This window comes from Grammomys surdaster, unplaced genomic scaffold, assembly GCF_004785775.1.
Source record: "Grammomys surdaster isolate TR1022 unplaced genomic scaffold, NIH_TR_1.0 414, whole genome shotgun sequence".
Taxonomy (NCBI): domain Eukaryota; kingdom Metazoa; phylum Chordata; class Mammalia; order Rodentia; family Muridae; genus Grammomys; species Grammomys surdaster.
The window spans coordinates 260,681-286,598 of NW_021604833.1; the positions used below are offsets into that span (position 1 = coordinate 260,681).

At 36.7% G+C, this 25,918-nt stretch overlaps 1 protein-coding gene across 1 annotated transcript; it reads right to left on the reverse strand.

Moving 5' to 3' along the window:
- Positions 1 to 263: 263 nt before the first annotated feature.
- On the reverse strand, positions 264 to 6,203 carry LOC114632755 (cathepsin 7). The gene is made up of 8 exons (XM_028781377.1): positions 5,968 to 6,203; positions 4,939 to 5,075; positions 4,524 to 4,646; positions 4,258 to 4,401; positions 3,483 to 3,707; positions 2,884 to 3,046; positions 1,595 to 1,712; positions 264 to 637 (listed from the first exon to the last, which is right to left on the reverse strand). Exons 2-8 carry the CDS (start codon positions 5,062 to 5,064, stop codon positions 538 to 540), a joined length of 999 nt encoding a protein of 332 aa, XP_028637210.1. The 5' UTR covers positions 5,065 to 5,075; positions 5,968 to 6,203; the 3' UTR covers positions 264 to 537.
- Positions 6,204 to 25,918: the final 19,715 nt, after the last annotated feature.

Consider the following 25,918-nt stretch of genomic DNA (forward strand, 5'->3'; position numbering starts at 1 on the left):
CACTGTACAGAGAAGCCAATAATTGAAACTGAGTGAAGTCATGTCAGCTAAAAATGTGAAATACAGACATTTTCATATAATCTTTTAGACTAGAGTTGCTGGTATAAACAGACAAAACAACAACTATGAAATAACATCCACCAGAGAGGAGCCATCCATTCTTCTTCCTATAACATTAGTACCACATTAAGTTCTATCATCAAGAACAATTTTGTGTTTGAGCACAAACATGTCACTGCATAAAAATAGAAAAGATAGATAATTTTGTAATTAACTTTTATTTTTAAAACAACAATTGGTACAGTAAAAAAAATTAAAATCAACTCATTACAGGAGTCAATTATACAAATCAGTTCAGAACATCGTTACAGCAGTGGTCATGTCTTACTAAACCAAACATACCACAGATTTCACCTCCTACCATGCTGTTCAGTGACACAGTGTTTTTATACATCAGAAGCTGGCCATTTTGGATAGGATGACGTTCTATGTATATGTTGCCTTAATATCTTTCCTTCTTTGACACACTCAGGCAGCTCACAATACAGGGTACATGGCGTAAGAAGCAATTCCACAGTAATTGTTCTGATCTCTGGGAAGCTTCATGTAGCCTTTTTCTCCCCATTTTTCACCATGGCTGAAAGAAATCAGGTTTTCCATTTACAAGAAAAGAAACAGTACAATGGATTGTTACAACAAATCTGCATTTCAGCTCTGAACTACAGGGCAACTTAACAGAAAGCATCAGAAAAGGCAAATGGTCAACTACTAGAGAACCAAAAATTATGTCATAGAAGACAGTGGAAATCACAGCATGGAAAATTAGAATGTCTTTCCACCAACAGGTTGTGCAGAAATAACAATGAATTGAAAAAGAGAAAATTGATGGCACAACTGTGATATTGGGCTCCACAGAAACCAATGATAAAATCTGAACTTTGTGGCCATACATTATATGTTAGTTGATACAGCCAAAGAGAGGGATCAGCCTGATCATGTAAATGTAAGTTATGGAGTTTGATTCCAAGTCCAACTTAAAGCTAGGATAAGGCTGAAGATAGAGCTTTAGATTAGGGACAGCTTGAACTTTTTCAAAAGAAAAGAAAAAAAAAACATCCTGCCCAGCACCCATGTAAGTGAGCTCACAATCATCTGTAATTGGATCTCTGGGGAAAATGGTGTCTTTTTTGGAGAAACATCTGTCCCCACAAAGAAATCATACATACAAACACACAACTTACAAATAAATGCCAATAATATTTTGTAAAGATAAGGTGTTTTCCCAGTCAAACTGTAATTACAGAAACCAGGACATAATTAGAATGAACTGCATAAGCATAACCAAAAAACAGAAAACTCTGATCAGAGAAACTTGAGCCTCAGTACATAAGATGGGAAAGCACTGAGGTGGGAAACAACTGATATCAAGATCACACCGCCACACTCACACACACATAAATTTGAACAACAAAAAAGAGCATATTCCTTTTTCAATTTAATGTAACAATGCTTTCTGTGACTAGGACATAAAATCTAACTACAAATAGAAAATCCATTTGAATCTTAAAAATCAAGTAACTTTGGCAACTTTTACCTGTTCTTTAGAAGCCAGTATTTCCTGTTCTCTGACTCATGGCCTTCATAGCCATAGCCAACCAATAGTAAACCATGGTCAAGAATATCACTTCTGCACTTTGGCTCATGATATATACCTGAAAAATGAAATCAAGGGAATGAAAGGTTCCAGAAAGCTGATTGTGACCATGGGCAACAACAGTAGTTTGACTGAAATGGCAAAACATCATTCCTTACACCCATATTGCATGACTCTTTAACATCTTACATTTTCACTAATAGAAAGTCATTCCAGGAAACCATACCTGAACATAAACTACTTAACTCAAGGCACTCTTTAGAATTCAGTTCTAGAAAGGTACCTCCATATCTTTTTTTTAATCTGCATGGATTATTTTTATTCTCTTTTTATTGGATATTTTATTTATTTACAATACAGATGTCATCCTTTTTCCCATTTCCCATCCCTAGGACCCCCTATCCTATACCCCCTCTTCCTTTATGTCTTTATACCATTTTGATTACATGCATGTATTAAGATCAGTTCTAGGTTGAGGGTCTAGCAGTACGATAGACGCAAATAGCTGAGGAACAAGCAATACAATAAACACAAATAGTCAAAGAACAAGCAAGACATTAAACTCAGTTACATGAACACTCGCATGATTACTGTTTCTAAAGGCTTATTAGGATGACCAAAGTATCTGAGCCTACTTCCCTATCCTAGCCCAAGGTCATTTTCATGTCTGAAGCCTACTTCCTTGTTCTAGCCCAAAATTTAGATTCCTGTCTGAAATTACTTCTTTGTTCTGGCCTAATATTTAGATTCCTGCCTGGGATTACTTCTTTGTTGTAGCCTACAGTTTAGACTCCTACCTAAAATTACTTCTTTGTTCTAGTCTAATGTCAGATTCCTGCTTGAAACCTACTTCCTTGTCCTTGGCCAATGTCATATTCCTGCCAAGCAGCCCCTTTCCTTGTCCTTGGCCATGTCAGTTTCTTGCCAAGCAGCCCCAAAGGCTCTCCACCTCTTCCCCTTTTTTATTTCATTAACAAGACTGGTCAACTCCGTATCTTAAGATACCCCAAGTGGAGAAAAGTAGAATGAAAAGTTAAAAAATAATGATAAATAATGAAATACTCATATGCACTGAAATGTCATGTCTCACAGAAACAATATACTTGGTTAATGCATGGATAAGCAAAAAAGCTAATACACATCAAATCATACACAAAAATTGTATCAATATGGCATATCTGAAAGGGTACTAGCATTTTTTATTAATATCTAGAAGAAATCATGTTTACCTCCTCGATATTTACTAAAGGATTCATGTGAACCATCAATTGCAACAGCGATGGGCCCATGAGTTACTAAAGCTTGCATTAGGGCTTCTTCATTCCTTGGGACAACAAAAAAGCGGGTGACTTTAACAACAGAACGTTCAGGACGGTACCTGCAGGGCCGTACCTATAAAAGATAAGGTTTCAAGACTTGGTGACTTCAATCTACCCTCTGTAGAGCAGGATTCAAACTGATAACACTCTATACTTTGCAATGGAACACCCCTAATTCTGTGAATCTATACATCATCCCAGGTAGTGAAGTGTTATGGAGGTATTTGGAGCTGAAAATCAGCTCTCATGTCTTCAATGGTATCTCTTATCGATAAGAAAAATTCATGGTGATAAACTGTATCATATGTGGAGTGGTTTGCACATTCTCCTTGTGCATAGAAACAGGAACCATGGAATCAAATAACTATGCAGTAGTGGGTACTGTAATGGCAACACTGATGGTGCACAGAGAGATTCTACAGTCAATAGAGTCTGAATACAGAGCATTTTTCTGATATTGGCCCCTTGCCCAACATGAACTAAAATGACAAGTCATGAAGTTCTATTACCTTTGCTTCATATGGATAGGTTGCCTCAGCCTCCAGACCTCCATTGTTCTTCACATACTGGAAGGCACTATAAGGTTTGCCTCCTGAACAGTCGTTGTTGCCATAAGCTGCTGAGCAGTCCATTAAATTCTGTACACTCAGTGGGATCAATTTGCCTGTTTTCTTGAACAGCTGACTTTCTATGCAAGCAGCCACAGAGAAAGCCCAACATGCACCACATAATCCCTGAGCAGGGAAAAACAGAATGCCATATACAAAAAAATTCTAATTACAACAATAACTCAAGCTGCCACATACTTTGTCAAAAAAGTAAACTATCAGGATTCGATGGATGCCTAAGTAAGAGGAGTTAGTCTCTGTAGGGAGGTGTCTCATACTACAGTGGGTAGCCCAACAAGCACACACATATAACATAAAGCTGTCATCTACTGTATTGCAGGTATGATAAGTGTCATTAATGTAATAAATTAAGTCTGGAGAGAAATACAGTGGAAACAAAGGTAGAAATTCAAAAGTAGGTAAGGCACAGAAATGATACTGTACATGTATAGGCTTATAATTGCTAAGGAATGTATTAGTGCTTTCTCATTACTTAGGACAATCAAGAAACATGTGTTACTAACAACAGAATGCTAAGGACAGTACCTGTGGCACTCATGTTATAGAAATATGTTAAGTGAACAGCATGTCATACCACAATCAAATAACACAGACATATCAATAGCATGTTGTATCATTAGTAGTTGGGTAACACAGCCATGTGATGTTGTCATACCTGGCTTCGCACAGGAGTCACATAGCCTTCCTTTCTCCAATCCAAAGTTTTGGGGATTTTGACATTGCGCTTCTGGATGTGTTTTCCATTTCTTAGAGTAAGAGATGAACTTTCTGTCATCATTTTCCTCATTTCTTCACCAGTCTTCACAGAAAAGAACATGAAGACTTCATTTAAACAACAAAACAGCAAGGGCAGAAGTGTGAAACAATTTGAGTCACACTCATCATGCCACCAAATTAGTTCATTTCTATGGGGAAACTCACCATATCACCAAATTCATTCACTTCTACTGTAAAGTTGTTCATCCACAGGCCATTATCCGTGGTGTGCCATTTGATCATTTTCACATTTTCTTCCCACACTGCTCTTCTCTGTTTTTCTTCTTCCTGGAAATAAATGTAAAGGATGATGTTTACTTCTGATTATGTTTCTGCTCTAGCTGATCATGTGGACTTGCTACTGCAGATATATAAAGATCATAGAGAGGTATTTGAGGAAAACAAACAAAGCCACTGTCAACACTCTCATGAACAGACATGGTGGCCACCTTGTGTTCACCCCATGTTACATTATTACCTCAGGTAGGTGTGGCATCTAAGGCTGCTATTATATTCATGAAAACCTAATATGAGCAACAATTCTCTACAAGGACCCTTTTTGTGTGTTTATGTGACCTACTGGGCTGTATGTTTTCTCATTGATCCTCTTCCACTCCTCCCACTCGGCATCCAAATTATAATCAGGTGTTGGAGCAGCCAAGGCCACTCCCAAGCACAGGATAGCCATGAAGACAGCAGGAGTCATGTCCCAAGTACCTAGAGAATAAAGAAAAATAAATCAGAGACTATACCAACACTTTTTATAAGTTACACTATCCATGCTGGAGAAAAATGTTCAAACTACTCTGCCAGATATTTACTCAAAGATTTTGCAAATGGCTTTAGCCATTTTAACATTTTAGTAATTTGGACTAAAAATGCTCTGGGCAGCATTTATTTTTACTTAAAATTATACAGCATATGGGCAAAATTCTATACCTGTAATATGGCATGCATTGCAAATATGCATGATCAGAGAGATTATCACGAACATCAAAATTAAGAACCTACATATTTAGGGACCTGCAACATTTATCTGAGAATTTCTAGCACGTGATTGTAAGTAAGAAGGTTTTGTTTTCTTTTTCTTTTTTTTTTTTTTTGGATTTGGGGCTTAGATGTTATCACATCCAATTCTAGTAGAGAGATGGAGGTGAGTTTATTTGAAACGTTCCATTTTAAAAGAAAATATCCTAGACTTCCCTCTTTAGAAAATATACAGAAGATGAAAGTTACTAGTACTCTAGTCTACCTTGGAATATTGCCACACTTTTATTACCTGAGTGAGAAAAATCTCACATGAGAAGGATACTGGAATCCAATGCCACTAATGGTGATGAAGAAATACATAAAAACATTTTAGCATTTCACGATCAGGCCAAGCCAAGATTTATAATCCATGCTTCTTATAATTTTTGGTAGAAACATGCTACCTACTACTTCCTCTGCATATAACAATCATCAAAATGAGCTTCTATCTAGAGGTGATGTTCAAACATTTAAATATCTACATTCAGGGTGAGATGAACATGCCCCTACTTTACATGGTACTAGCTGTCATTCTCTCTGAACATTACCAGATATACAATTAATTGGAACCCATACAAACCTGGATCCAGGGGTGGCTTGGATTCCTCACTGACTTCCCTAACCTCCTGCGCTTTCAGACAAAGTGGCTACTGAAGTTTGGAAGATATTCTCATGTATGGGAGTCTGTCTTATTTTCCAAGCAGTCTCTCAAGGTTTTCTCCAGAGGAAGCAGAGTCAAGGCCCTGCCTGTGATGATCACTGATTTCTTGGTGCACTCCACAAGCTCTTCAGAGGTTGCTGAGCTGTCAGGATCTGAACCAGCAACACCTCACTATGAGTTTAAATACCAAGTCAGCCCTCCTCATCAACCTTTTCCTTCTACTGATTGGCTATAAGGGTCACTGGATCAGGCCTCCAGGCTTCTACTGAGATCTGATCTTACCTGTCCTGGAGGGGTGGATGTGGGCTGCCTTTAGTGGACAGTGGGGAATTGAACTTGTGGACCTTCTCAGCGGAGATTACAGAAACACCTTTAGGCTATGGATCACGTAATAGCCAGTCATTTTATCTCAATAGTACCTCAAAATGAGAGTTAGGAGGTTTCCTGGAAAAACTGTGAAGATTTCTGCCTAGCACTTAGTTTAAAATAAGAGGTGGGTTAGGAGCATGAGGTACATTGAGTCAGCATATTCTACACTTGTATTTCATGCTTAATATATAGCTATATTGGTATCCTATAAGAAAATAGACTGTGACATGCATTCTTTCCAGTGTCACAGAGGAACACAACTAGTATTCCTAAAAAGCCTAAAGTTGGAGTATGACTCTGTGTAGAAAGTGTTGTTCAAGGCCAAAGCCAAGGAAGGAAAGAAGGTCCTGGTACATGTGGGCACATGAAACTATCGACATTTCACTAATTGAGGTTAAATTGGGTAGCCATTACTAAGCACCATCAGACTTGTCAAGGTTTTTATTCATTAACACATATATTCTCTAAAATTTCCCATATTACCATTTTAGGTATAAATTACAACGGCTTTTGGGACACTATCATTGATATGGAAACACCACTAAGTTTATCTTAGGAAAGATTTCATAATTTTCAGAAAGCTGTTGACACAAAAATCTTGTAACCAGTCTTCAAGCTCAGCTCTAGTCACTTTATTTTCTCTCTTTGGGAATTTCTTGCTAGTGTAGGTGGAGTGTTTTTCCTTACCATAGCCATGTTGGAGGTAATTTCTACTGTACCAGGATTGAAAGGGCAACTACTAGGAAATAAGTTAGTCCTCAGCATTTACAGTCAAATTATTCTTATCTACTCAAATTACATAATTTTTACAACATGAACACACCATATAACACACCATATTCTGTTTCTGTATTCAATGTGGCATTTTGTTACTTACTTTAATCAAGAAAATCACTTATGATACCTGTATACTCTACACCTTACACTCAACTTGTACTAAATCTGAACTTAACTAATACCATTTAAAATACAGGATAAGAAGTAAAGAATATTTATGTCATAAAGGGTAGTACAGTATTAAGACCATAAGTCTTTGAAATGCATAATTATTCCTTTTCTACTTAATAGAACCTGTCATTCCCATTTAAGAGCTCTGAGTCCCTGCTAACAATATTTATGCACATCCTAGTACTAGCCAATTTCCATCAAGAATCCTGATAAGTCATATTTCTACAAGTCATTATTGTTATCTGATCACCCTTCAAATCTGATCAAGGTTCTCTTCCACCACAGTGACCTAAGTAAGGTCCACTCATCCTTACCTGTCTCTTCTGTTTGCTGCAATACTTTTCCATTTTTAGATCCCCAGGTTCCTCCTTGACTTTGAATTTTGGTATATGGCTTTTTGAGTTGGTCAACTGTCCCAATGTCATTAGCCTTATATATAATAGTCCTTAATAAAGTGTTCCTAGTTATAACCTAGTGAGTGCCACAGGAAAAGTTTCTCCTAGGCTGCAATTTATCTTTTTTATCCATTATCATTCATTTTGAACAGGCACCTTCATCAAATCATGACTGCCTTCTTGTACAGACTTAGGGATCTCTCAGATGACCTCAAGTATCAAGTGTGATCAAGAAATCAGATTGCAGCTCACCTGCCCTTTTTTAGCTGTTCTGTCATGACCTGACTTGTTGTTATTGTCACACACTAGAAAGGTAGCTAGGACCACCCTTTATTTGTGATTTGTGTCCTTCACCACTGTGAACACTTTCATGTATAATTTTTGTCACATAAGTTAACTCATCACCTATGTACTGGTTCTTTCATACAAGGTCAGGATCAGTGGCAATTTCACCCCTGAGATATAGGAAAACATAGGTTTATTTCTTCATTTTTCTCTCATACTATACATCCTTGTTGAAGCCCCTTCTTCCTTTATTTCTCCTAGTCATTCTGTTCCTACTTCCTATTTTCCCTTGGTTCACTGCTCCTCCATTCCCCTTCAAAGAAGAGCAGACGTTCCAGGGAATACAGCATAAGATGGAATAAGACTAGACACAAACCTTCATGTAAAGGCAGGATAAGGCAACCCAGGAGGAGGAAAAAGTTCCCAGAAGTAGACAATAGAGTCAGAGTCACACCTACCCCAACTGTTAGTGGTCCCACAAAAGCCTGAAGCTAATTAAACACTGCGTGTATGTAGAGGGCATAATGCAGACTCATACAGGCTCTGTGATTGCTTCATCAGTCTCTGTGAGCCCCTATGAGTCCCAATTAATTAATTCAATGGTTGTTTTCCTGGTTTCCTTGACACCTCTGGGTCCTACAATCTTTTCTCTCCTCTTTACTGGGGCATCAAGACTTCAACCTAATGCATTGACATATAGCCAAAATATGCTCCATACTACCACAAAGACATATGCTAAACTATGTTCATAGCAACTTTAGTCATAATAAATTATACTCACACTACAAATCACAGACTCAAAGAGGGTAAATGTCAAGGGCAGCACTACGGGGAGCACATGAATCTCTCTGGGAAGAATAAATAGAATAAATTTTAACAATGAACAAAGGTACAGGAAGAATCAGGTGGGAGAGGAAGAAATGGAGGGTGAGAGAACAAGGAAAGACAACTGGAATGGTGGCATTTGGGGAGAAATATAGAAACCTCAGTGCAGTGGAAACTTCCTGGTACCTACAAGAGTATCTCTAGTGAGGACTTCTAGTATAGAAGAATACAGAGCCTGAATCAGCCATATTCTGTAACCAGGCAAGTCTTTCAATGGTGGGGCTGAGACATAAACTAAGCCACAAACTCTTTGTCCCACAACTGTCCACCCTACAACATGTGCTGGTACAGTGTTGTCTCAGAACCTGTGGGAATGGTTAACCAATGACTGGTCTAACTTGAGTAACAACGAGGGAGACCATGACCAACCTACCTGGATAGCCAGAGACTAGAAGCTAGATGACCCAGATATCAAGAAGCAGATAACACTGAACAAAAAAATTTGATGAAGTCAATGAAATAATCCCTAACAATATTTTTGCTTTATGCATAGAACAGTGTCTAGCCCTATTGTCATCAGGGAGCCTTCCTATGGCAGCTGGGAGCTTCCTTTGGTGGAAATATAACCCAAGACCTACTGAGCCAGAATTCAGGAAATTCCATCCAAACATCAGAGTTCTTTTGACCACCTTGGTTAGTACTGACCTCCACTGAAGTCTAAGGAGTCATGTGAGTGGTGGCTATAAAAATGATAGGAAGACCATGTATAAATATCGTAAAAGACTGAGTAATTCATTGTTTTTTCTCCATAAGTAAGTCCCATATTAAAAATAAAATATACCAGGAGAAATCATTTCTACCACTGCTTCATTATTTTGATGGTCAGATCTTTACAAAGATTTCTATCCCCAGACACAATCCAATGGCAAGTATGTACACATATGGATCTCTCAGTTTAACCATTTAAATTACTCTTTCTATGAACAGCAGAAGACACATGGATTGATTTTTATTTCTAAATATGTTTTGTTTGTTCTTTGTTTGTGAAATCATTCATTCATCTATGGAAACAGTATCTCACTATAAACCCCAGGCCAAGCTGGATCTCCTTGTGGAACAGACTTTCCAAATTACAACAATCTGCCTATCTCTGTCTCCAAAGTGATGGATTAAAGACTTACACCACCATAACAATGTGTGTGTGTCTGTGTGTATGTGTTTGTGTGTGTGTGTGTGTGTGATTGTGTGTATGTTGCTGTGTTTTACGTAAAACAATATTCTCATATCAAAATGAATTTTCAGTATTTATATTTTTGACTTTTTACATATTATTTATTTACTTTACATCTCAATTGTAGCTTCTCCTCCCTCTTCTCTTCACTTGCTCCCTTGCACCCACAATTGAACCCTATTTCCTTTCTAATCAAAAAAGAGGAAGCCTGGATAATTATCAACCATCCTTGGGATATCTTTGGTTATATAGTAGTAAAACTAAGGACATCTTTCACTAAGTAGACCAATTAGGGGAAAGGGATCTAAAGACAGGCAACAGTTTCAGAGAGTTCTTGCTTTTGCTTTTAGGAGTCCTAAATGAAGACTCAGCTTCACAACTGTTAAATAAATAAATGCAGATGGTCTAGGTCTGCCAAATCCATGCTCCCTGGTTGGCAGTTCAGTCTCAATGATCACCTATGGCCCCAAGTTAGTAAATTCTGTAGGTTTTCCTGTGGTGTACTTGACCCCACTGGCCCCATCAATCCTTCCCCTATTTCACAGGATTCCCCAAGCTCTCCCAAGAGTACATATGTTATTATCAGTTGCTGAATAAATCCTCTCTGATGAGAGTAATGCTAGGTATGCAAGTATCATTAATAATATCAGGACTGGGCTTCCTCTCATGACATGGCTATGAGGAAGTAGGAATGCACTTTTGGTTTTCCAAAAATGTGAGAATCTGTTAAATATGCTTCAATTTTTCTGTGTTATGGTCACTATAAATGACAGTTTGGAAGGCAGCTTTGGTTCACCAGATGACTCTTAGGATCACCTTGAGTCTATAATTACACACAATCGGGTATTCACCATCTCCACAGCCTTAGATCATTCTTGGGAACTGAGAGCAGGCACCCATTCTTCCTCCATAAATATTCTACACAACATTCTTTAGAGAAATATAGCATTAGATGTTGAAATGGGTGGTAGGTAGCTTAGGACACAGAAAACATGTTGTTTACATGAAGGAAAGAATGGTTTTCAGATGATATTTCTGTAGCCACCTTGACTTATTTTTTATGAGTATGATTGTAAGCTTTTTTTGACAACTTGACACAATCTTGGGTAACCTGAGAAAAAGATAATTCAAGTCAGAAAATGTCTCCTTCAGACGATTCTGCGCACATTTTCTTGGTTAATGATTCATGTTTGAAGGTCAACCTCACTGTAACCAATGTCATTATGAAAATTTGGTTCTGCATCGTATAATAAATTGTAAAAAGAAAGCCATGAAGAGGACACCAGCAAGAACGTCCCACTGTAGTCTGTGTTTTAGTTCCTGCTTTCATGTTAATTCAAGTGCTGGCTTCTCCTGATAATAGACTGTAACCTACAAGGTGAATAAAGCCCTTCCTCCCAAAGTTGTTCTTGGTTGTAATGTTAATCACAGCAATAGAAGAGAGTCAGGTCAAGAACTAAAAACCAATATGCAGCATTAATATGCAGCAGCAGCACTCCATTCTATGTACTTAGAAACTTCCATTCAAATAGAAACATCAGGAAGTAAAGACATTATTTTTTCATCTGAATATTCACTTTATTTGGAGAAAATGCTTGATTGGGTTTCTGGAAATTATAATTAAAAAAAAAATCATGGTAAATGGAACAGAGCAAAAAAGTATTTCCCACAAAGCAGATTTTCTAGTAGCAGATATCAAATGTTCTCTGAAAAATAAAACTCTCCTCCTGAAATTCATCTTGGATTTAAGCTTCAGTATAAGTATATATAGTTTTTATATATATTTAATCCACTACATCAAAGTTTTCACCTTTTGTTAGCATTATTGATACTTCAGTCTGTATTCATTAAAATCTGGATGATTTACTAATTGATATCTAGTAACATTTGTTAGCCTTTGGTTAAACTATTTCTACTTAGTGTAAAATATGCTAGAATATCATTCTACATGAGACTTAAAAAAATTGACACAGGATATAAATACCATCTCCCAACAATATTTGCTCTAAATAATTGCTTCCACACTCCAATACTTAACAGTGAAAGTTAATATCATGCTTCCTGAATCTAATACAGTGCCAAATATTATTGTATCCTTTTTTGGATAAGTGTAAATATAAGCATATATAGTAAAGTACAACTTTATTCTACATTTTATAAAACGGAACCTCCTAAAAATAAAATTACAAACATTTAATTAAATGATTCTTTTAGCCTTCTTCTAAACATTAAATTTTCCATATGCAAAATCTTCATATTGTGTAATAAGAAATTTAAATATTCAGTTTTGGGTAAAATATCTGCATAATAATTTTTCACTTGTGAATTTAAATATATGAACAATATTTAGCTCTATCCAAATTTGAACTGGAATTGAGGGAAAGGTACCTTTTGATGTATGTATAAAACATTTATGAATCTTGTCTTTTGTCCTAAAATGTGTCAAGAATTTCACTTCGAGGGGCCATGAACAATGGCTCATATATATAGTAAATGTTTGTCTCCAATGGATGTACACTAAGATAGAGACAATCTTTCTTTTCCAGAGTTCTTGGGAGGCAAGGGGAAGGAATCAACATTGGCATTAATGAGAGGTCAGTGTGTCACTCATTGTGTCAAAGCTTGCTAGGATCCTTCATTATGATGCATGAAGGGTGAGTACTGATACTCAGAGGTTTCTATAAACCATCAGACTCTCACCTGTACTAAACTTTGCTGCAGTTCATTATATAGTGATCAAACCTGAATTTTCAACTAGTGTAGCCGTCTGCGGCCACGGATCAACTGGGTTCACCTGAAAGTAGGTATGGAAATGAAAAAAGGGACAAAGGGCGAGAGGAACTGAAGCCAATACTAAGTTCTCTGATCAAGGCTCGAAGTTTAATGTTCAGCTCTCAATTCAAAGGGAAAAGCCACACCGAACACCTTCTTGTTTCAGCCAGAGATGGGTGGGGGAACCCATCCCTGGTCACTGCCTGAGATGGGTAGGGGAGCCCATCCTTTGTCACAGCCAGAGATATCTCAAGGCAAGCTCAATAGACAGTTATTCTTCTAAGTTCCTGTAGCAGGCTCTATGTGAAGACTAGGTGGGTAACTCCACCTAGGTCCTATGATTTTTAGTCTATTGTGGTACACAAGGTCTTTCAGGGCTGCTCAAGGCTGGGGGAAGGGAACAAACTAGTTCTGATTGCTATTCTACCAAAGACTCTCAAGGACAATAGTAAATTTCTCAGATGAGAAAAAAAGGAGACTGTGAAGCTTTTCAAACTCTACAGAATCATCAGATCTAAGCAAGACAGCATCAAGCTTTAGACAATTTTCACTGTGAATAATATGTTCACATTAGTACTTTCCACCACTATAGAGGAAGTTCAGTGTCTAGAACAGTAAGAAGCTACAGAAATGATCCGTGGAATTTTGTTTTCTCTAACTAGGTTTTTTTTTTTTTTTGAGAGTTTCATGGGAGTTCTTAGCTCACACTCACCCCACTCTATTGTTCCTTCCTAGATCAAAACAACCTTAGCTATATACCTGTGACATATTTTAAAACATCAAAATTAATTGTTGCTCTGCAAGTATTTGTGGATGTGTGGTCTTTTGCTGATGTGGCTGGAATACAAGAGTCTATAATCTTAGAGATCAATGATTCTGTCTCTCCTAGAAGCTAAAACTTGCTAGTAGCTCCATATCTAAGAGTGAGATTTCATGCCTAGCTGCCTAGTTCATAGCTAGGATTCATTTTGTTTGTCTTAGACACATCTTCTCTCTGCTTTCACATTAACTATGAGTTGAAATATACAGCTGCTCTGCTGTCTCCAGAAGATTCTGTTTCCTTGTAGTCATCAACTGCCTCTAAGTCTCACACCATATCCTTCTGGTGATATCTGAACCATGGAGGAAGAATAGTTGTATATCTGTGTCATTTCCTGATGAGCACTTTTCAGTTTCTTAGTCTTCTTGACTAAATGTCTTTGTGTTAATAACTATCTACTTCAAGTAGTAGAATCCATAAGTGAGTTGACTGATACATTAATGTGTGAATATGATAGTCATTAGAAGTTTATTTAATATCATGGTTTCTTAGTAGCATTTTAGAAGTACATTTTTTTCTGAATAATGATGTGTTATTGATTTTATCTTGTGAAGCAGAACTTAACTCCAAACAGATATTGATTGGATAGACCCATGAAGTTCATGTCACTATTGCACCAGTGGGCATGTAGTGCCATGCTAACCACTATTGTACCTCCCAAGGTTCTGCACTGTGTAATACTTATGTTTACTTTAGTACAGTATTAGTATGCATAGCACCTTCCTGCGCTATGAAAGCTATCCAGAAGGAATGAAACTTCTTGGTTAGTACTTTATTCATTATTTTTCACTTTCTATGACCAGATATGTCAAAATTAGGGTCTTACAATCAAATTCTGGAGGGTAACTAAGACTATTGGCTATATCCTAGACAATTGTGGGTGTCCATTTTATCCCTTTAATGCTTGTAAAAGAAGTAACCTATTCCTTATTTGTATCTCTCTGTATCTTTCGGTCTCTATCTATCATCTCCCCTCCCCATATCCTGACTCTCAAACTCTCAAACTATTTCCCTAGAACTCTTTATTTACAATGCATGAAGATCATTCTCATTAGATAATTTAACTAAACCTATTTATTTTCTTTCTTCCTTTTTTATTGGATATTTTATTTATTCATATTTCAGATGTCATCCCCTTTCCCCATCCCCCCCCAAAAAAACCCATTCCCCTTCCTACTTTTTGTTTTATACTATTTTATTTATAGTATTAAGGTCAGTTCTAGGTTGAGGAACTAGCAATACAATAGATGAAAATAGTCAAGGAATGATCAAGACAATAAAAACAAATAGTCAAAGAACAAGCAAGGCAATAATCAAAGTTCTGGGATCACTCCCATGATCACTATTTCTAAGGGCTTACCAGGGTGACAAAAAAATCTGAGCCTACTACCCGGTCCTAGCCCAATGTCATTTTCATGTCTCAACCCTACTTCTTTGTTCTAGCCTAATATTTAGTTTGCTGCCTGAAATTGCTTCATTGATCTAGCCTAATGTCAGATTCCTTCCTGAAGTCCAATTCCTTGTCTTTTGCCAATGTCAGAGTCATGTCAAGAAGCCCCAAAGCTATTTGCCTCTCTCCTTTTTTATTTCATAGACAAGACTGAACCAGTATTAAGTTGTTCTGATAAGAATGTCGTACTTACCCATCATGGAATATGCATTATCAAAAGCAATACACTTCTGTCTTAGCTTGGTAAGGCTCTATGCAGAATCTTACTCATCCTTGGCTTGTCAGCCTGTTAAATTAATAACTCTGTCTAGGGGTCCATTTTCAGGTTCAAGGAATGTATTTTGGATGCCAACATGTGGATGTTTTTAAAGACAATCTTTAAAATGATGGGCAGGAATAAGTGTTCCCAGGACAAAAAGGTCTAGCATAATCAAGGTGTATATGCCGTATTTGAAGCTTGACTAAAATAGAAATACTTACCTCAGGTATGGGTTATTGAAGTAGCTGTATCAGCTACATCGAAGCTCAGCAGAGCACCTTTTATAATTCATAAGCTCACTATGCAAAGTTAAAACAGCCAGAGAGATGTTAGAATTATTCCAAATACACTGTAAGTATCTTTAAGCTTTTTCCTAATTATAATGACTATCATTATAAATTTTAGAAGTAACACAAATCCATTGCTATTTGGCGTAACACTAAAGATGGCTCCTTACTCTTAAACTCTGAACTGTCTTCCATTATTTGAATAAGGTAAAAAACATCAATCCATTTTTCCAAATACCTATCCAAATCCTCTTGTATACTCAATAAATTAGTAACATTTTTGCCAAATGATTAACAAAAGTAGCTATCTTAACTTCTTGTGTCAAGGCAATTGCAGAAGCAGTGGTGCTAGCAATTAATGTAACTAAAGCTGTTATATCAGCAATAATCAAGCCCACTCCCCTCTTTCTTATGCTTAAAAACTGACTCACTTCTTCCAGTAGTTGCAAGCTATTTTCAGAATATCAAGGTTCTGTAATACACAGGGCAATAAAACAAAATCTGGTTGATAGACCTCTGTAACAGACATGCCAGGTTTCAACACACTAACACAGTTAGAAAGTGTACAGTCAATGACCTTTACATTAAATACTGTAGAAGTAACAAAAGTAATTTTAACTTGGCAATTGAAGGAGCCTTAACACATGTACTGACACTTGTTTGAAATCTAGATCCTGTCCTAACTTTATCTCATTCTAATATCACATCACAGAGAACTTCAGCTTACTTCCAAATATGTCTCTGAAAATGTCCAGAACCAGCCTTCCAAACAAAGACTGTTATTTCCAGTATTAGATTGATTTCAAAACCAGTCCATGAGTCTGAATAACTGGTCACATTTTAGAAAAATACAAGAGTCATTATAACTTCTATTTTTGATTATCTGTACCACGGGATCTAAAACTTGTGGTAGGGCAGCTTGTCCCATCTAGGATATAGGTAAGCAATGGTGGGCCGGGAACATATGTCCAATATAGCTTCTCAGTAACCATTGACAGGACATTCAGCAAGATCACAGGTCAGCATCATTCTTCGTCCCGTCATCAGCATCTCTCACCCATCACTCTGGCAGCTACCATACTCTTTCAGCATTCTGCAGAAAAAAATCACAAATATGCCCTCTTCCCCATATTTAATATCTGATCAGGATCATGCTATATGCCAGTAAGTAGATCCTTACCTTTCACTAGACATAAGTATGCCTAGCTGTAGGGTGCCATAGACATTTAGCAGAAAGTTCCTTGGCATCCAATTTTTTTAAATTTAAAATAAAAAACATGATTTAAATAAACTTGTGATGTACAGGGATATACATCTTCCATTTTTATTTTGTGAAAATATTGTTTTAAAGTTCCATGGGCCTTTCTGCAGTATCTTGTCCTTTATGATTATGAGGAATCCCCATAATATAGGTAATATTAAACCATTGGCAAAAAAATATTGAGTGCTTGAATGCAATAGCCGGTTCCATTATCTGTTTTTTTTATTGCATAATTTACTTTATCTACATTTCAGATGTTATCCCCTTTCCCCATTCCCCCAACTAGAAATCCCTTATCTCACCCCCCCCCCCCCCTCTTCCTATTTCTATGAGTGGGTACCCAGACCCAGCCACTTACTCTGGCCTCCCAGACCTCATATTTCCCAACACTGGGGCATCCAGCCTTCATGGGAACAAAGCCGTCCTCTCCCACTGATGCCTGACTTGGCTATCCTCCACTACATATAGAACTGGAGCCATGGGTACATCCACATTTGTTCCCAGGCTGACTCTTTAGACCCTGGGAGCTCTGGTTGGTTGGTATTGTCTCTCTCTCCATGGGGGGTCACAAGCCCCTTCAACTCCTTAAGTCTTCTCTCTAACTCCTCAGTTGGGGACCCTGTGATCAGTTCAATGGTTAACTGCAACCATCCTCCTCTGTATATGTCAGGCTCTGGCAGAGCCTCTCAGGAGACCAGTATATCAAGCTCCTGTCAGCATGGACTTCCTGGCATCCACAACAGTGTTTGCATTTGGTGATTGCTCATGGGATGGATCCCCATGGTTGGACAGTCTGTGGACATTATCTCCTCCATTCTCTGCTCCACATATTTTTCTCCATATTTGCTCCTGTGAGTATTTTGTTATTCCATCTAAAAAGGACCAAAGCAACCACACTTTGGTCTTTCTTTTTGTTGAGCTTCATGTGTTCTGTATTAATCCTGACAATCCATGAGTCTGGGAGATCTTTCTATCTTCTGAGATCTTCTTCAATTTCTCTCTTCAGGGACTTGAAGTTTTTGTCATACAGATGGGTCATTTGCTTGGTTACTTTTACACAAAGGTATTTTAAATTATTTGTGAGTATTGTGAAGGGTGTTGTTTCCCTAATTTCTTTCTCAGCCTGTTTATCCTTTGAGTAGAGGAAGGTTACTGATTTGTTTGAGTTAAATTTATATCGAGCTACTTTGCTGATGTTGTTTTCAGGTTTAGGAGTTCTCTGGTGGAAATTTTGGAGTCACTTAGGTATAGTATCCTATCATCTGAAAATAGTGATATTTTGACTTCTTCCTTTCCAATTTGTATCCTTTGACCTACTTGTGTTGTCTAATTTCTCTAGCTAGGACTTTGAGTTCTATATTGAATAGGTAGCAAGAGAGTAGGCAGCCTTGTCTAGTCCTTGATCTTAGTGGGATTGCTTCACGTTTCTCTACATTTAGTTTGATGTTGGTTATTGCTTTGCTGTATATTGCTTTTGCTGTGTTCAGGTATGGGCCTTGAATTCCTGTTCTTTCCAAGATTTTTACCATGAATGGGTGCTGAATATTGTCAAATGCTTACTCAGCATCTAGTGAGATAATCATGTGGTTTTTTTTCTCTTTGAGTTTATTTATATAGTGGATTACATTGATGGATTTTCATATATTGAACCATAGATGCATTTCTGGGATAAGGCCTACTTGATCATGAAGGATGATTGTTTTGATGTGTTCTTGGATTCAGTTTGCAGGAATTTTATTGAGTATTTTTGCATTGAAATTCATAACAGAGATTGGTCTGAAGATCTCTTTCTTAATTGGGTCTTTGTGTGGTTTAGGTATGAGTGTAATTGTGGCTTCATGTAGTGTTCCTTCTGTTTCTCTTTTGTGGAATAGTTTAAGAGAATTGGTATTAAGTCTTTCTTGAAGGTCTGATAGAATTCTGTACTAAAACTATCTGGTCCTGGGCTTTTTATGGTGGGTAGACTTTTAATGACTGCTGCTATTTCTTTAAGGGTTATGGGACTGTTTAGATGGTTTATCTGATTCTGATTTAACTTTGGTACCGAGTATCTGCCTAGAAAATTGTCCATTTCATCCAGATTTTCCAGTTTTGTTGAGTATAGGCTTTTGTAGTAGGATCTGATGATTTTTTTTTTTAATTTCCTCAGTTTCTGCTGTTATGTCTCCCTTTTCAGTTCTGATTTTATTTGTTTCAATACTCTCTCTGTGCCTTCTGGTTAGTCTGCCTAAGAGTTTATCTATCTTGTTGATTATGTCAAAGAACCATCTCCTGGTTTTGTTGATACTTGAATAGTTCTTTTTGTTTCTACTTGGTTGATTTCAGCCCTGAGTTTGATTATTACCTGCTGTCTACCCCCTTGGGTGCATTTGCTTCTTTTAGTTCTAGAGCTTTTAAGTGTGCTGTCCAGTTGTTAGTATATGCTCTTTCCAGGTTCTTTTTCTAGGCATTTGTAGCTATGAGTTTTCCTCTTAGCACTGCTTTCATTGTGTCCCACAAGTTTTGGTATGATGTGTCTTCACTTTTATTAACTTCTAAAAAGCCTTTTATCTTTCTTTATTTCTTCCCTGACCAAGTTATCATAGAGTAGAGAATTGTTCGTTTTCCACATGTTTGTGAGCTTTTCGTTGATTTTATCATTATTGAAGACCAGCCTTAGTCTCTGGTGATCTGATCAGATGGACGGGATTATTTCAATTTTCTTGTATCTGTTGAGGCCTGTTTTGTGAAGAATTATATTGTCAGTTTTGGAGAAGGTACCTTGAGGTTTTGAGAAGAAGGTATATTATTTTGTTTTAGGAGAAAATATTCTATAGATATCTGTTATGTCCATTTGGTTCATAACTTCTGTTAGTTTCACTCTGTCTCTATTTAGTTTCTTTTTCCATGATATGTCCATTGATGAGAGTGGGGTGTTAAAGTCTCTAATTATTATTGTGTTATATTTATTATTTTATTATTAGTATTATTTTATTATTTGTATTATTATTATTATTATTATTATTATTATCATTTTCCAGCCATTTACTCTGAGGTAGTGTCTGTCTTTGTCATGGAGGTGTGTTTTCTGTATGTAGCAAAATGTTGGGCAATCTGTTAGTCAATGTCATTTATTGGGGAATTAAGCCCATTGATGTGAATAGATATTAAGAAAAAGTGGTTGTTGCTTCCTTTTATTTTTATTAGAGGTAGGGTTATGTTTGTGTGGCTATCTTCTTTGGGGTTTTTTGGAAGAAGATTATAACAAAATCCAAGAATCCTTATTTACATTCATGTTTCAGTGGAAAAAACCCTATGTAATAACTAAAAATCCTTGCCCAAATTTGCAAGAATAAGATAAGAAATATAGAGAAATAGATAGAAGGTGATTGCTCCTGAAAAATGAAGTTTCTTTTTCCTTCATATATGATATAAATTATTAATAATGATTATAATTAATAATAAATCATTTGTAGAAATAAAATTCTAAATACTCAACTCTCCTTTCCTTTTGCTTGGAGTGCAGAGGTAGGTTGTTTTGTTTAACCAACCATTTTGGTGGTGGTGGTGGTGGTGGTGGTGGTGATGGTGGTGGTGGTGGTGGTGGTGATGGCTATGGTGGTGATGGTGGTGGTGGTAATGAAGACAGTAATAGTAGCAGTAGCAGTAATAGTAGTAGTAGTTATTATAGAAAATAAAAATGTTTATTTTGACTCTCTGTTACAAAAAGTTCATCATGGCAGGAAGCCAGAAATATAGGGAAATAGAGCTAAAAGCTCACTTTTAGAAAAGGAACGCATAAAGGAAAAGAAATAAAGATAAGAAGTAGAATGAGGCTGTATAATCTCAAAGCCTACTCCCAGTGACATCATGTCTGTATCAAAATTACACCTATGAAACCTTTGTAACTGGAACCCAATATTCAAATACCAAAGCTGATGGGGGAATATTTATCAGCAACCACATGCTTGTCTTTTTTTTTTTTTTGCTTCCACAGCATTATTTGAATGGCAATTTCCTCAAAATTTTCATAACACACACACACACACACACACACACACACACACCAACATGCACATTTCACTTAAACTTAGGTAACTGCAGAGATTTTTAATGACCTAAGTATTTGCAAATTACTTTGAAAATTATTTTGCTGCACACTGGGGAAGAGAATATAGGACACAGGAAGAATGAGAGATTAGACAAGTATTCAAAACAACTGGCTGCTAGTCACTCTTTAGCCCCTGAAGCAATTCAGCTGTCATAAGAGCAGATAATTGTCTTAGTTATCAATACAGCCTTAAATAATTTCCTATGTGTGCTGTGATTTCGTGGTCTCCTAAATTATGAAATGAACATAGTTCAACCACAGGACTGCTTTGAAAATAAAATAATGTAATCAAAAATTACACAACATAGAGACTTGGACAGAATTCATTGTGTACTCAAATAATATTATTACAAATATTATCAAACTTCAGTTTTCCACTTGTTTCCAAGACATTAGACCTCTTTTCTTTGATTTTTTAAATATAATTTTAAAAAACATATTCAGATTAGGGGTTCTCTTTCCTCAAGTCCAGCCAGACTCTCTCCACTCCCACACATATCCTAATGATTCCACTTTATTCTACCTCTAATTAAGAAAAATTTTGACATCTAAACAATAGTTAATAATAATAAGGTAAATTCAGTAAAAATTTAAAATAATAATAGGACCACAAAAATGAGAAGAAAAAGAGACAACAGAAAAGCTAATGAAACACATATAGATGTAGAAACACACACATTCACACCAGAGTATTTCATAGAAACAAAAACCACAAGCCATAATTTATAGAAAATGTAAAGCAAAACATTTGGACATAATCTGACAAAGCATTATAAGACAAAGAACCTCTAAAATGCAGTTGATTTCATTTTATATTGGCCTGCTCCTGCTAAGCCTGGTGCCTGGATTTAACTGTGGTTGGTATACTTACTGACACTCCTTTGGAGAAAACTACTCTTTAATTTTGGGGTAGCTATTAACTGGAGATAATTTCTGGTTAGGGATAGGGGTTCTGTCCAAGTCTCTTCTTATCATTGGGGATCCCATCTGACCGAAACTAGTGTAGGTCCTATGCAAGATGGAACACTCTGTGAATTCATGTGTTCATCAGTCCTGCTGCTTCTTTCATGTCCTCCTCTGGCCCTTACAAATCTGCTTCCTTGTCCATGTTGTCCCCTGAACCCTGAAGAGATGGATTTGATGGAGACATCCCAATTAGAACTGAGTGTTCAGGTATCTTATTCTTTGCACCTTTGTTCCTTCCTTCCTCAGAAGGAAGCTTTTCTCATGATAGCTGAGCAAGACACTTATCTATGAGTATAGTAGAATTTCATAAAAATCATTTTATTGTTATGTTCCTTTAATGAATATTAATACTGTCCAGTAGTATATAGTTTTCTGCTTTCATTAACAAATGATTTCTATATTTATATTGGGATATACAAAAGAGACAATGAGCCTTTCTCATCATTGCTATAGAGAAGCTATCTGTTTTCCCCTGTTTCAAATCATGAGATCACTGGAAATTAAATGGAGGGCACTGGTCAATTCATTTTTCTAAGTGTCACTTGGACAATTTAAACTCACAGGTGTCAGTCTGTTTCTTATTAAATGTACATTTTCTAAGGGATGTGCTATCTGTTACAGTCTTTCACCTAGCATCAAACACCAAATACAACATCCTCCTGATGACTTGAACACCAACAAGAGTAATTAATGATGACCTTGAGAATGAGGTGATGACCTATGGGCTAAACCCACAGACCAATATATACTTAACAAGATTGAGTAACAACAGTTGAGGCTTGTGTGTTCCACACAATGAGGTTTACCTGTGCAAGAGGCTGTGCGCTCATTAATCCTGTGCTTCATCTGCCCTAAATCCCCATGGCTTCCCTAAATACAGAGTGGAAAACAACAAATGATTATGTAGACTAAAGCTCCATATGATAGACATTGGTACATCTCTTAATTCAATAACAAGAAATTTTACGAATGTACCACAGCATCTGACAATCAAAAAAGAAATGAGAAATTGCAGTTGCCTCATTAAAAACAAATAAAATACTTAATAACAATTCACCAGTGATAGTTATGATATAAGTTCTAACCAGGAAATAGAAAGAGGTTAAAATGTGAAAGATTAAGTTATAACCTAAAGCCATACAGTGTTCTAGATGTGATATCAGTGTCAAAACTGAGATGGTATTAAAGAAGATGACTCCAGCATTCCAATGTGCACCTTGACACATCAATAAACTAGATATCGTTTGCAAAGACGAATTCCTCTCCTTTTGTAATTCTGTCTTACACACTTTGTAAAAAAACTTGGAATTACTGGCAGAAGGATGTTTTTACATTATCTATGTCTCTAAGACCTTTTAAAATTTAACTACCTTTGACTATTAACTATGGAGGACTTTAACTATTGAGGACTCAGAGCAAAACATATATAAGAAATTGATGAGAGAATTGCAACTGTATATTATTATACACTGTATAATAATAGTATATTCTTTTGAGGATCAAGTACGTTTTTCACAAGTGATTAGTTTTTCACCATGACCCTTGGCACTCCGGTATAATTCTATCAGAACATTCACACATTAAAGACATTCACAATAGATGAGTGGAATTGTAGAGCAGGAGCTAGCAACATGGACTCTTGTTCTGTTCATTGCAAACAGATATGCATAGTAAAGCTGCTCATACACCATCTATCTGGCTACACACAAGGTTGAATTAATACTCTAGTGTCAATTCTCTCTCTAATGTATAACAGTATCTGAAGTGTGTTTTTGTACACACAACACCAGTACACATATTCTACCTCAAACAAATGCAGCCAATAACCATCTTAGAACACATGAGGTATGGGTGCAGGTAGGTAGGAATTTTACAGGAACTTCCATCACTCTGAGTCCCACTAACTCATGAATTTTGTTCCTAAGATAAGGCACTCTCTGAGCTCTAAGTGATAAACACAATTAACAGGAAAATACTCATCAACAGGAAGAACAGCACTGGGGCAAAGGACACACCTGCCTTGCTGACTCAGAGCCATGCAAATCCTCTCAGACATAGTTCACACTGTCCATATTCAACTTCCTTCTGATAAACAACCTCACCATAACCCTGTCCATATCCAACTTCCTTCTGATAAACAACCTCACCACTCACATTCACACCTATAGTCTATAGAACTATTCACCTATAGAAGTGAAATGAATTCACCTGCAAAATCAAACAATGAAAAATTAATCTTGGGGGGTCTTGCCCTGAATATAAGAATTGTTCAGGGATGAGGTACAAGGAACATCTTCCAGCTTCTAAAACCATGACCATACTTCCTGGCCCCCTCATTGTTATGAGCTAGTCTGAAGCTTTGGCTACCAAGAACCATTACTCATGAAAAGCAACACACCCTGTTTGGGGTACAATAGGTGCTCAGATATCAAATTGTCCTTCCCTTATAGAATAAAATGGCTAAATCCATGGGGAAGTTCTTGTAGGTCTCTTCCTAAGCAGCCACATTGCTGTCTTCCCTCCAAACATTTTTTGGGGGCTCACACACAAACAAATATCAAGGTATTGCCACAAAGGATAAGATCCCTTCTGACCCTTGAACTCCCACCTGGTCAATACAATACACTAGTGTAAAGGAGAAAACTATTTGTTAAATTGTAGAAAAGATGATAAATTCTTAATTTGGTTTTGCTTTAGAGTTTGGCAGATGAGTTATATTGTCTTGGATCTGTTGATAATTTATTTCTTAGTTGAGTATTCCATTTGTCCAGGTGCATTAGCTCCTCGCTCATGTGAAAGATTTAAACTTACTTTTAAGTTTTGTATTTCGCATAATTTCTCCTAAAGATTTAAATGTGATTTATTATTGAAAAACAAACTTAATGGGTCTCAGGGAGTCTATAGTTTTAAGGAATGTATATTCTGTTTTCTCTCAGCCTTAATTTATAATAATACCTAATTTAACTTTATTACAGATATGTAAATTTGTTTGATTCTCTATCTTTCTTTGCTTGCTCAAGATTATTGAAGATAAAGTCAGAAATATAATGGATAGAATAAAATATTTATTAATATTATCCACAAATTAAAAGGGAAACATACTTGCTCCATCAAACCATAGATAAAACTAGCAGGCTGGAATTACCACATAGTTAATGGCAGGTATATGGCAGAGTCCCTGGTTTCATGGAGCTCCTCATCTGAAAGACATGTTATTTCTGTGTTGAGAGACTATCTTGTTATTATGTGGATGAATTTTTTGTTAATTAAAAAAATCTATGTCCTGTCCGAAAGGGTACAATAGAAGTTAGACATCTGGGAAAGAAAATGAATTCTGCAACAAAGCCAGGCATGGGAGATTCACTTGGACAAATGTGAAGATGCACAACCATGGTAGCCTGAGAACAGGTAACCAGACACATGGCAGAACATAGATTAGGATAAGCAGGTTAAGTTATGATATAATCAAAGAAGAGTCTAGGTATATGGCCAAGGTATTTTGAAATATATTTTGAGCCTGGGCACTATTTCTGGGAGCATCGGCCTAGGAAGAAGAACTGGCATATTTTTTTTCAAACTTCACTAGCTATTTCTAAGTTGTACATGAGAGAGTTCCCATACTGACACTGGGATAGCTTTGCATACTGGTATCTGGGCCTTGTAAAAAATATAAGTGAATTATATGCCCCACTGATAACTGTTAAAAATGGAAATTTCTACTAACCAATGCCCTTGCTTAAACACATTCCTATTACTGCCTGTTACTTCAGGCAGCAAGCTAAACATTGGAAAAACAAATCACATATCAATATTACTTAGTGACTTCATCTCTTTTATACTGTGACTTTATGTTGTACATGTTAGTTAAAGTCCATGTTGTGCTTTTGAATGCTTGTGAGTAGAGTGTGTGTG